We start from the raw sequence: 11679 nt of genomic DNA on the forward strand, positions 1-11679 counted from the left end.
CCGATTTCTTCCCTCTACATTTGCACAGTGTGAGTACATCAGACCTGCGCTGTGCCGACAGAGCTCTAATTCAGACAGAGAGCCAGGCTCCGGCCCGGCTCTATACTGCCCTTGGCCGCGATCAATAACTCCATGTTAGACCAAAGTAATTCAGCAGGGTTTTATTCACTCTGAACATTTCTTTGGCCCTCTGAGAATGTGAATCACCAAGAGCTCACAGCCTTGTCACTTTGTACCTGCGCAAGGGCTTTATAGTTTACTTGATCTGCAAATGGGTTTGCTTGAAAGGGTCAGTTCTTGTCAAGTATTAATCTTCTAGAGATAAATATAACTGCCACCATGCATGTACAGCCACCTATTTGGCTGAACAACTTAAAGTTCAGTATAATTTGCTACCAGTTTATCCAAAAGATATTTAGGTAAAAGATGGCCACACATTTTTTTTTTTTTTTTTACTTTTATTTACTATTATTTACAGGCAGAAGCTAGGACAAGAAATTAGAATAGAAGTATGGGAAAAATGGGATCAGAAGAATGACAGACTAAATTCAGTATTTTGTATTACAATATAAATATCTAAACATGTATGTATAATATATCTATCTATATCTGTATAGATATATGTACAGTTGAGGTCAAAAGTGTACATACACCTTGCAGAATCTGTAAAATGTTAATTATTTTGTCAAAATAAGAGGGATCATACAAAGTGCATGTTATTTTTTATTTAGTACTGACCTGAATAAGATATTTCACATAAAAGATGATTACATATAGCCCACAAGAGAAAATAATCGTTAAATTTATAAAAATGACCCTGTTCAAAAGTTTACATACACTTGATTCTTAATACTGTGTTCTTACCTGAATGATCTACAGCTGCTTTTTTTAATGATAGTAGTTCACAAGTCCCTTCAGATCTTACAAATTCTTTGGCTTTTTAGCATTTTTTTTCACACTGAGGACAACTGAGGGACTCATGTGCAGCTATTACAGAAGGTATAAATGCTCACTGATGCTCCAGAAGGAAAAACGATGCATTAAGAGCCAAGGGTGTAAACTTTTGAACAGAATGAAAATGTGTAAATTTTGCCTAAATATCATATTTAATTAGTATTGTCCTTCAGAATCTACAGAAGATACTTACAGAAGACAAAATAAGTCAAATTTACCCTGATCTTCAAATTAAAAAAGTTTCCACCCTCTAGCTCTTAATACATTGTTTCTTTCTGAAGCATCAGTGAGCGTTTATACCTTCTGTAATAGTTGCATATGAGTCCCTCAGTTGGCCTCAGTGTGAAAAGATGGATCTCAAAATCATACCATCATTATTGAAAAGGATTCAAATACACAAAAATGCTGAAAAACCAAAGAATTTGTGGGACCTGAAGGATTTTTCTGATGAACAGCAGGCAGTTCATCAGACAAAACAAAAAAACAGATGTGGATCATTTACTGTGACAACACAGTATTAAGAATCAAGTGAATGTACACTTTTGAATGGGGTCATTTTTATAAATTCAACTAATATTTCCAAGTCAGTACTAAATAAAAAAATCACATGCATTTTGTATTACCCCTTTTATTTTAGTAATATAATTAACATTTTGCAGATTCTGCAAGGTGTATGTAAACTTTTGACCTCAACTGTAAAAAACCCACTGGCCAGCTCAAGAGGACAAAACCATTCACAATTATAAAGAATTTCTTGTAAACAATATTTTACATCCCCTGACAGTTTTAAGCTGTAATAACAGTGGAAATCAAGTCACTCAAATAATATGATGGCATGCTACCCTTAATGAGCGCTGTGGGCTTTGCGATTACTACTGTGTCTAGGAAAGAGTGCTTGTCTTCTCCCTTTTTAATTTGCTCAAGGGAGCATAAATGCTTATTAGCATTGACACAGTAATTTCTCCTTGAGGGAGACCACTGACAACACTCCCTAAACAGAGAGTGTGCTCCCTTAATACTTCATACGATACGTGGGTGTTAGAGAGGCAAAATTATACCAGTCACAGGTAGCCAGAGGAGACTTTGAGAGCTGCTTTATCGGAACCGACATTTATTCTGTGCCTGCTTTTAAAAACAGAAAGTACTTCACAAAAAAGCGAAAAGAAATCAGCATGCAAATAGCATCTTAAGTTGTACTTTGCAAGTGATCATCTCGCTAGATCTTAATTATGTTCATCTACAGCTATTTTAGAAAACATGATTCAGCAGCCCAGCTGATTTACAGACTACATAGTCCTGAATACATATGCAAATACAAGGCAGAGCGATTTTAAAATAAGGAGGAAGCCTGTTTAGACATGCATCTCGATTGGGAAAGCAGCAGTAATTACGTTCTTTTGGCAGTCCTGTGGGGTGACATATTGTGCCAGCTCTCGCTTAAATGAGATTGAGTATCCTATCCATACTGCACAACACAGTCTCAAATCTTAACTGCTGTATTGTTGTCTGGCTGTCAGCTCCACTCCTGTAATGTGTTTATTGGGATAATGACTGTACTGGTCTGGGAGAGAGAGACTAGCTACTGACCAACGCTCCCTGGAGCTTAATCTCCAGGTTCTCTTGCTAAACAGTTCAAAGACTATTGACTATTGCCCTCTTCTGGTGAAAAGTACTGAATACATGCTGGGAAAAGGTATAGAGGCTTCAGAAAGAGAATAGATGTTAAAACCTTGTTTGTGACCCTGGACCACAAAACCAGTCTTAAGTAGCACAGGTATATTTGTAGCACTAGCCAAAAATACATCGTATGGGTAAAAATTATCGATTTTTCTTTTATGCCAAAAATCATTAGGATATTAAGTAAAGATCGTGTTCCGTTAAAATATTTCTTAAATTTCCTACCGTAAATATTTCAAAACTAATTTTTAAATAGTAATATGCATTGCTAAGAGCTGTATTTGGACAGCTTTAAAGGCAGTTTTCTCAATATTTTGATTTTTTGGCACCCTCAGATTCCAGATTTTCAAATTGTTGTATCTCAACTATCTCAAGTTGTATATTGTCCTATTCTAACAAACCATACAGGTGATGTATAAATCTCAATTTTAAAAAAATTACCCGTATGACTGTTTTTGTTGTCCAGGGTCACATTTGTTTATCTAGATGATGCTGTTAAGCTATTTAAGAACACCAAACAATCAAAAATATTTCGATTTGGGCCCTATGACAAGAGGTCCTATGTGGCTTAAAAATATTGTCCCAAGCCCAGTACATTCTGTGACACTTTTGAGGCACACTATAGTCCAAAATGGCTGCTTACTGCATACTGTGAAGTATATAAATTGCAAATGCAAAAAATCACAGTAGGGTAAGATGGAGAAAGATGCTTCCAGAGTAAACAATGTGGAATTGCTTTAAAATTGTAACATACTCTGGTGAAAAAAAACAGCTAAAACCAGCCTAGGCTGGTTGGCTGGTTTTAGCTGGTCAACCAGCCTGGTTTTAGCAGGTCATAGCTGGAAGGCAGGCTGGTTTTAGAGGGGTTTTGGCCACTTTTCCAGCCTGGCCAGGCTGGTCAGGCTGGTCTTAGCTGGTCAGGCTGGGAAACCACCAGCTAAAACCAGCCTGACCAGGCTGGGAGACCAGCTTAAACCAGCTAAGACCAGCCAACCAGCCTAGGCTGGTATTAGCTGTTTTTTCAGCAGCGATATATTTGCTACTTTTTGTCATTCTACTTAAATACTAAATCTAAACAGCAGCACTATGAATTCACACTGAAAGATTTCACTCGATTACCCTATAGGTTTATGTCTGAGATGTCTAATTTACGAAATTACTGAATAACCCCATAAATTGCAATTACATTACAGAGGATCTAATTTTATCTTTTCAATTCAAAATAAAAACAATATTTTTGTACTAACAAACATTAATGTGTCCACAAGTCCCTCTCTTCAACATGTGACCCTGGACCACAAAATCAGTCTTAAATAGCATGGGTATATTTGTTACAGTAGCCAAGAGTACATTGTATGGGTTAAAATTATCTATTTTTCGTTTATGCCAAAAATCATTAGGATAGTAAGTAAAGATAATTTTGTAAATTTCCTATTGTAAATATATCAAAACTTAATTTTTGATTAGTAATATACATTGCTAAGAACTTCATTTGGACAACTTTAAAAGCGATTTTCTCACTGTTTTGATTTTTTGCACCCTCAGATTCTAGGTTTTCAAATAGTTGTATCTCAGCCAAATATTGTGCTATCCTAACATAACATACATCAATGGAAAGCTTTATTTAATTGAAATCTCTATTTTAAAAAATGACCCTTATGACTGGTTTTGTCATCCAGGGTCACGTATATGTCATAGATCCCTATTTTCCACTATTTTTTTATATAGATTAATTACAGCAGTTAACCTTGAAACCGTTTCGCTTGAGTAGATTTAAGAAATGTTGATATTCAGATGACAAAAAAAATTAAGAAGAGTATAACCATTTCTCAGATGTGCTGAGACAAAAACCTACAATTTGTACCCAATTTTTACAGCTAAACTCATTTTGCTATTTGACATATAGTACATGTCTCTGAACGTCCAAAGATCAGCTTTATCATTCTGTTTCAACACACTTTCAAAGTAGATAGAGGACATGAAAGAGGTCAACTGACACCCCCCACTCATGACCCCTCCCCCCATTGCCCCCCCAGTCCAGGACTTCCGGCGAAACCGGAAGAATCTTTGTTTGTGTTTGTCAAAATGGCGGCTGGAATGTATCTAGAGCACTATTTGGACAGTAAGGCTATTGTCTTTGTTTCGATATCGATCCCAGTTAATAAACATCTTCCGCGCATATATTGTCCAGCATGTCTGCATGTTTCACATACACACAAGAATTACAATAAAACGATCGCGTAATGACATAAAACAGCGCTAATAAAAACGTCAATACGATCATTGGGCTCTGAAGCTAACGGGCTAACTGTAGACAGTGTTATGATGTTAATATTGGCTTTGTAGTTTTGTTTGGTCGGCGCGGCACCGATAAACGTGACAGTGTAATAATACTGCTATTAAAATGACTAAATATTGTAATTAAATAACTAGGAATTAAAGCACAAGGACGAGTATTAAGTGCAGTGTTTCAGTCTAGCTTGCGCTTATACAGATAGAGATTGTTTACGGTAGTGCTGGGTTTTAAATCCGCAAAGCATTATGGGTCTTGGTTTATGGCTTTGTGATAGTGTAGATTATTCACATCACACTTTATCTCTTTAGGCATAGAGAATCTGCCTTTTGAGCTGCAGAGGAACTTCCAGCTGATGCGAGATCTGGACCAGAGGACAGAGGGTGAGTCTAAAGCATAGATCTTCCTCAATACAGTAAGATGGAATAATTTTAAGGACATTTCACATGTTCATATTTAATGATTGATTGCTTAGAGTACTGAGTGATTGTTTGTTTGCATTTCTTCTTTCTCTAGATCTGAAAGGGCAGATTGATTCTCTGGCTCGTGAATACACAGCCAATGCTCGGACGTTGTCCTCTGAACAGAAGCTCTCGCTGTTAAGACAGATCCAGCAGTCTTATGGAAAGTGTAAAGAGTTTGGAGATGACAAGGTCCAGCTTGCAATGCAGACCTATGAGATGGTTAGTGTAAATTTGCATTTACTCCATTAGGCATGGGATGATAACCGGTTTCAAGGTTTACCGCGGTTTGAAAAAGTCACGGTTTCAAAACCGGAAACAAAAAAAGTTATACCGTTCCTACGATATGCGCATTTTCTGTGTCAAAGTGAAAGCGCAGGACTCCCTACTAGGTTGTGTGTGTGCGTCCCTGCAGAGAAAACAATGCAGCCCCTCCCCCAGCGGTTAGTGCTCAGGCGCGTGTCTGTGTTTGTGCACGTGATCCACAGTCAGTGAGATTCAGCAGTAATATAAGTTCAGGACGGCCAAAGGAGGTGAACCCCCACAACACAGAGTGGGGAATAGCAGACTATATGTACTAATTTTACGTTTCTGTGAACTTTAGCACAACAATTAAGTTAAAGTGAAATCACGTCTTTGCTTTTAAGCCTTCTGTCACGTTAAAGGTGCAGTGTGTAGGTTTTGTGGCATCTAGCGGCGAGATTGTGAATTGCAGCAGAGTACCGCTCATCCCTCCCTTTACAGAACTACGGAAGCCGATACAGGATTTAAATCTCACCTTTTTTTTGACAGCAACGAATAGTGAGATTTCTTTTAAAATGTAATTTAAGGAATTATATTAACTTTATCATTCAATTAAACTATGTTATTGTGAATATTACTTGTTCATCATTGTGTCAGTGTTTTTTTCGCAAGCTGATTCTATGTTAATAAAAACATAATGGTTAATTAAGGTCTTTATGCACCCCTGAAAACATAGTTATTGCACCACTGTCTAGAGATCATCTTAAATATTACACGGGGCACCTTTAACACAAGTGACTGCAATTTAATTTAATTAAGAAGATTCAATTATTTATTTTAATTATTTTGCCTTCTGTTCCATGTTACAAAATGTTCTATATGTTTCCTAAAATAAAATATACTGTAATCCGTTTGGGGAAAAAAAGGTTGTTTTTTTTTACCCAGACATTTAAATGTAACATTGTAGAGCAGTGATTACAATACCGTAATACCGTGAAACCGTGATATTTTTATCCAAGGTTATCATACCGTCAGAATCTTATACCGGCCCATGCCTATACTCCATACAAATTAGTTTTTATATCTACTGCAAATTCTGTTTATATATTACATTTTAATAGAAATGCTAAAAATGTGGCTATGATCAAAGAAATAAATTACATTTTGAAATTTATTCAAATAGAAAACAGTTATTTTAAATAGTAAAAATATTTCAAAATTGGACTGTTTTTGCTGTGCTTTGGATTAAATAAATGCAGGCTTGCGCAGAAGAGACTTCTTTAAAAAACATTTAAAAAAAGTTTTGACTGGTGCTGTAATAAAGATATTGTAAAATATATATGTAATGTACATTTAATTGCTTTATAACTCCATACAACGGCTCACACTTCATTTACTCTATGCATTTAGGTGGACAAGCATATCCGAAGGTTGGATACAGACCTGGCTCGCTTTGAGGCTGACCTCAAGGAAAAACAGATAGAAAGCACCGATTACGACTCTACCTCTAGCAAGGGTAACAAGAGTGAGTGTTGTGCATTTGATAGCTTCTTATGGCTATTAGTGCTGTTTTGGCACATGCACATCTCCAATGTTGATCTCTATACATCAACAATGTTTCTGACAGCCGTTTATTGTTATTTGAAGGTGACCATCGAGGACCCAAGAAGAAGGAGGTGACTCGCACTAGGTCAAAGGTGAAGAACTCTGACGATGACTGCAGCTCAAAGAGCGGACAGAAGAAGGTCAAACTCACGCAAAGGTGAGAATCACCCACATTTGTATTAGAATTCTGTTTTTGGTTGTAAAGTGTCATTTTTGTCAACCTTTTATTCAGCAAGGATGCATTAAGTTTATCAAAACTGACAGTAAAGACATTCTTTTGAACTTTATTACAGTTTTCACAAAAATATTAAGCTGCACAACTGTTTTTAACTTTGTACATCTTATAAGAATAAGAAATGTTTCTTGAGCAGCATATTAGAATGATTTCTGAAAGGATCATGTGACACTGTAGACTGGAGTAATGATGCTGAAAATTCAGCTTTGCCATCACAGCAATAAATTATTTATAAAATATATTAAATAGACTTCTTTCTACACAACTTTAAAAAATCTTACAGACCCCAAACTTTTGAGCGATAGTGTTTATGCCACAGACAACTTAAATTTTGTTTTATTTTTCATCTTTTAGTAGAGATTTATATAGCCTGTACATATAATCTGTTTGTGATGTTATTTCAAAGTAGAAGGGAACTGAAGCCTCCCGGCTTGTACATAAATATTTAAGTTGTTTTGAAATACATTTTTAATGTTTAGAAATAGCAAAGGGTTAGCAACATTTGCCCTACAGTGGGGACTACATCATTTCCTTTCGTCTTTCTAAGCGTTTCTGTCAACAAAAGAGGCAAAATGCCCCAAAATAAAATAAATGCATTTCAAAATCTAATACAATTTTATTAAAAACTGTCTTCCAGCTCTGAGTTTACAGCTCCAGCTGTGAACTTTGGGAACGTGCATCCCTCGGATGTGTTGGACATGCCAGTGGACCCCAACGAGCCCACTTATTGTCTCTGCCACCAGGTGTCATATGGAGAGATGATTGGATGTGACAATACAGACGTGAGTCTCCTTTTTTAATGTACTGTGACAAAAGTCAACAAGCTCACAGCCTCTCATACATTATTGCTAACATATATATATATTTACAGTTGAGGTCAGTTGCAGAATCTGTGAAATGTTACTTATTTGACCAAAATAAGAGGGGTCATACAAAATGCATGTTGTTTTTTTATTTAGTACTGACCTGAATAAGATATTTCACATAAAAGATGTTAACGTATAGTCCACAAGAGAAAAACACAGTTGAATTTATAAAAATGACCCTGTTCAAAAGGTTACATACACTTGATTCTTAATACTGTTGTTACCTGAATAATTCACAGCTGTTTTTTGTTTTTTTGTTTGTTTGTTTAATGATAGTTGTTCATAAGTTCCTTGTTTGTCCTGAACAGTTTGAACTGTCCGCTGTTCTTCCTAAAAATCCTTCAGGTCCCACAAATTTCCAGTAATGACGCTATGATTTTCTATGATTATGTCTTTTCACACTAATGACAACTAAGGGACTCATATGCAACTATTACAGAAGAATCGCTCACTGATGCTTCAGAAGGAAACACAATGCATTAAGAATCCGGGGGGTGAAAACTTTTTGAATTTTAAGATAAGGGTACATTTTTAAAAACTTACTTTGTCTATTGGGAAACAGTCAAGAATCTTCTGAAGGGCAGTAGTAAATGAAAAAAATACGAAAAATGTACACATCTTCATTCTGTTCAAAATTTTTCATCCCCTGGCTCTTAATGCATTGTTTTTCTTCTGAAGCATCAGTGAGCGTTTGAACCTTTTGTAATAGTTGCATATGAGTCACTCCGTTGTCCTCAGTATAAAAAAAGATGGATCTCAAGATGATATTGTCATTGTTGGAAATGGTTCAAATGCACAAAAATGCTGAAAAACCAAGGAATTTGTGGGACCTGAAGGATTTCATTACTATTGCTAAACAAAAACACAGCTGTGGATCATTCAGTTAACAACAAAGTATTAAGAGTCAAGCGTATGTAAACTTTTGAATTAGGTAATTTTTATAAATTCAACGGTTATTTTCTCTTGTGGACTATATGTAAACGTCCTTTATGTGAAATATCTTAATCAGGTCAGTACTAAATAAAAAATAACATGCATTTTGATAAATAATTACCATATTGCAGATTCTGCAAGGTGTATGTAAACTTTTGACGTCAACTGTATTTTATTATTTCATTATATTTAAATACCCGTAATAAGTTAAAATGGAGGTTAAGAATCTAGACCATTCCCAGACTGCAGCGTTGTATTACAGAAGAGTCCTGTACATTTATATTCAGAGCTGTGCTTGTGGTAAATGTGTGTGTTTCTTTTTCTTTAGTGTTCTATCGAGTGGTTCCACTTTGCCTGTGTGGGTCTGACCACCAAGCCCAGGGGGAAATGGTTAGTAGTCATGTGATTTTTGCCCTTGAAACTGATGCAAGTCAATGCTGTCGGGCATCAGCGTAGAAACTGAAGTAAATACTTTAGTAAATACCCATGTATATTTCAACATCTGCCTTGTTTTGTTTCTTCCTCAGGTACTGCCCAAGATGTTCACAGGAGCGGAAGAAGAAATGAACATGCAAAGCAAGAGAATTCACAGAGAGGGAGGTAGAGGCAGACGCAAGGGTTGAAAGTGTTTTTAAGGCCCTCCATAGACACTAATATAGATCCACTCTCTGCTTAATCTGGTGCTTGTCGTCCTCTTTTCCATCTTCACATCCCTCTCTCAGCCAGACAGTAAGAAGGGATGACGGGTGAAGATGAAGGAGGTGTAGTTTATAATTTATGTGCGCAGTAATGAAGATGACTTTTGTTATGGAGTATTTTTGATTTGTTTTGGTTCTGCTTTTTTTATATTTGGATTGTCTTTTTTACAACTCATTTTAAACACATGAACTCAGCAGTCAGGGAGCATATCAGGAGATCTCTCAGTTCTTTGTTACGGTTGTGATTCCAGCTGGTCTCAGACTGGATAATTGCTGTCAGTATCCTTCTCAGATGGGATCATTTCCTACTAGTCTCAGATTTTGCAAAAGTGGAACAGGTCCCAGATCAGATTGAAACTAATCCCTTATCTAACTTATTTTCTCATTTTCAGTGTTCATGAAAGGGCAAAAGTTATCTTCTTACCTCACCAAATCTGAGATGTTTATTTGACAAACCAGCAATTACAAGAAAACAGGATTATTTAACTTGATTTTTACACCTACTCAGCCATTACACTCTCTCTTTCTCTGTCTTACATTCACAAATCCTGTACTTGAAGACCACCTCTTCACTTCAGGTCCATTCCACAATTGTAGATTTCAATGCAGACAGTTTTTGGTGCTTATGGTCACACACTACTTGGATCGTAATAAATCGGTCATATTTCAGACTGTTGAAAAGCATTAACTCGGCATGTAACATTATTCAGTTGAATCGCTTTGACAGCTGGTCATTAAATGCATTTGGTGTTTTCTTTTGTAACCTATGAATTAACTCTAGGATTGCTGTGAGCTCAGCAACGGGGTTCTTCGCGACTGGATTTTGGTGCTTCTGAATATATTAAAGATGATGTGTATGGTTTGGTTAAATGCGTGAAAAACAGTATCGCTTGCAATGGTTCTTAGTCATTGTGTTGACGTCGTTAAAGCAGTATGATACTTTTTGCAAGATGTCGGAATCAGATGTGTTGATATCAACTTATATTTAAGATTTTAATGAAACAATTACAGGTATGTCAGACAATGCTAACAGTTTCAAAACCTGGTGCTACACAGTCCTTGTTGCCGGTTCTAAATGATTCTATTGTCTGGTGTACGATGAAGGGTTTGTGTCACGTGTTTTTTGCCTTTGTCATGTTGCTTTGTGATTTGATTGTTCCAGATATTCTAGAGTACTGTAACTAATGTCAGATATTGGGTCTGGTGTCTTCCATGCTGAATGAACAATGCCTGATTCTGAAAGCGTCATTGTGTCTCTTAGCCATTATTTCATTCATTCTGGCATTTTTGAATGCTGTTGTTCTAAAAGTGTCATGGGCGTAGTGTAAAATAACAAGTAGTTATACAGAATTATTTATATACTACCAGTCAAAAGTTTTTTAATGTTTTTTAAAGAAGTCTCTTTTGCTCACCAAGCCAGCATATATTTAATCCAAAATACAGCAAAAACAGTAATATTGTGAAATATTTTTACGGTTTAAAATAACTGCTTTCTAATTGAATATATTTTAAAATGTAATTTATTACTGTGATCAAAGCTAAATTTTCATCATTATTACTCCAGTCTTCAGTGTCACAGAAATCATTCTAATATGCTGATTTGCTGTTCAAGAAACATTTATTGAAATAAAAGCTTTTGTAACATCATACACTACCATTCAAAAGCTTGAAATCAGTATAATTTTATTGTATTAGTATTAAGAAATTATAGAAA

The 11679-nt window shown here is 35.9% G+C and overlaps 1 protein-coding gene across 2 annotated transcripts; it reads left to right on the forward strand.

Moving 5' to 3' along the window:
• Window positions 1–4687: 4687 nt before the first annotated feature.
• On the forward strand, window positions 4688–11213 carry ing4 (inhibitor of growth family, member 4). 2 transcript variants are annotated; one of them, XM_073821846.1, is made up of 8 exons: window positions 4688–4753; window positions 5236–5307; window positions 5441–5607; window positions 7039–7153; window positions 7276–7390; window positions 8106–8250; window positions 9596–9657; window positions 9795–11213. In XM_073821846.1, the coding sequence occupies exons 1-8, from the start codon at window positions 4717–4719 to the stop codon at window positions 9832–9834; spliced, it is 753 nt and encodes a 250-aa protein (XP_073677947.1). In that variant the 5' UTR covers window positions 4688–4716; the 3' UTR covers window positions 9835–11213. The 2 variants fall into 2 exon arrangements, with proteins under 2 accessions (XP_073677947.1, XP_073677948.1); XM_073821847.1 differs by having other exon boundaries at window positions 7039–7144.
• The last annotated feature ends 466 nt before the right edge of the window (window positions 11214–11679 follow it).

This window comes from Garra rufa, chromosome 17 (genome assembly GCF_049309525.1).
Source record: "Garra rufa chromosome 17, GarRuf1.0, whole genome shotgun sequence".
Taxonomy (NCBI): Eukaryota; Metazoa; Chordata; class Actinopteri; order Cypriniformes; family Cyprinidae; genus Garra; species Garra rufa.

Excerpts from the sequence above, each read along its gene's own strand:
- ing4 (XM_073821846.1), top strand. The coding sequence starts at position 4,717 with ATGGCGGCTGGAATGTATCTAGAGCACTATTTGGACA. Across the intron at positions 7,154-7,275 it reads CTCTAGCAAGGGTAACAAGA|GTGACCATCGAGGACCCAAG; the intron begins GTGAGTGTTGTG and ends TGTTATTTGAAG. Across the intron at positions 7,391-8,105 it reads AAGGTCAAACTCACGCAAAG|CTCTGAGTTTACAGCTCCAG; the intron begins GTGAGAATCACC and ends ACTGTCTTCCAG.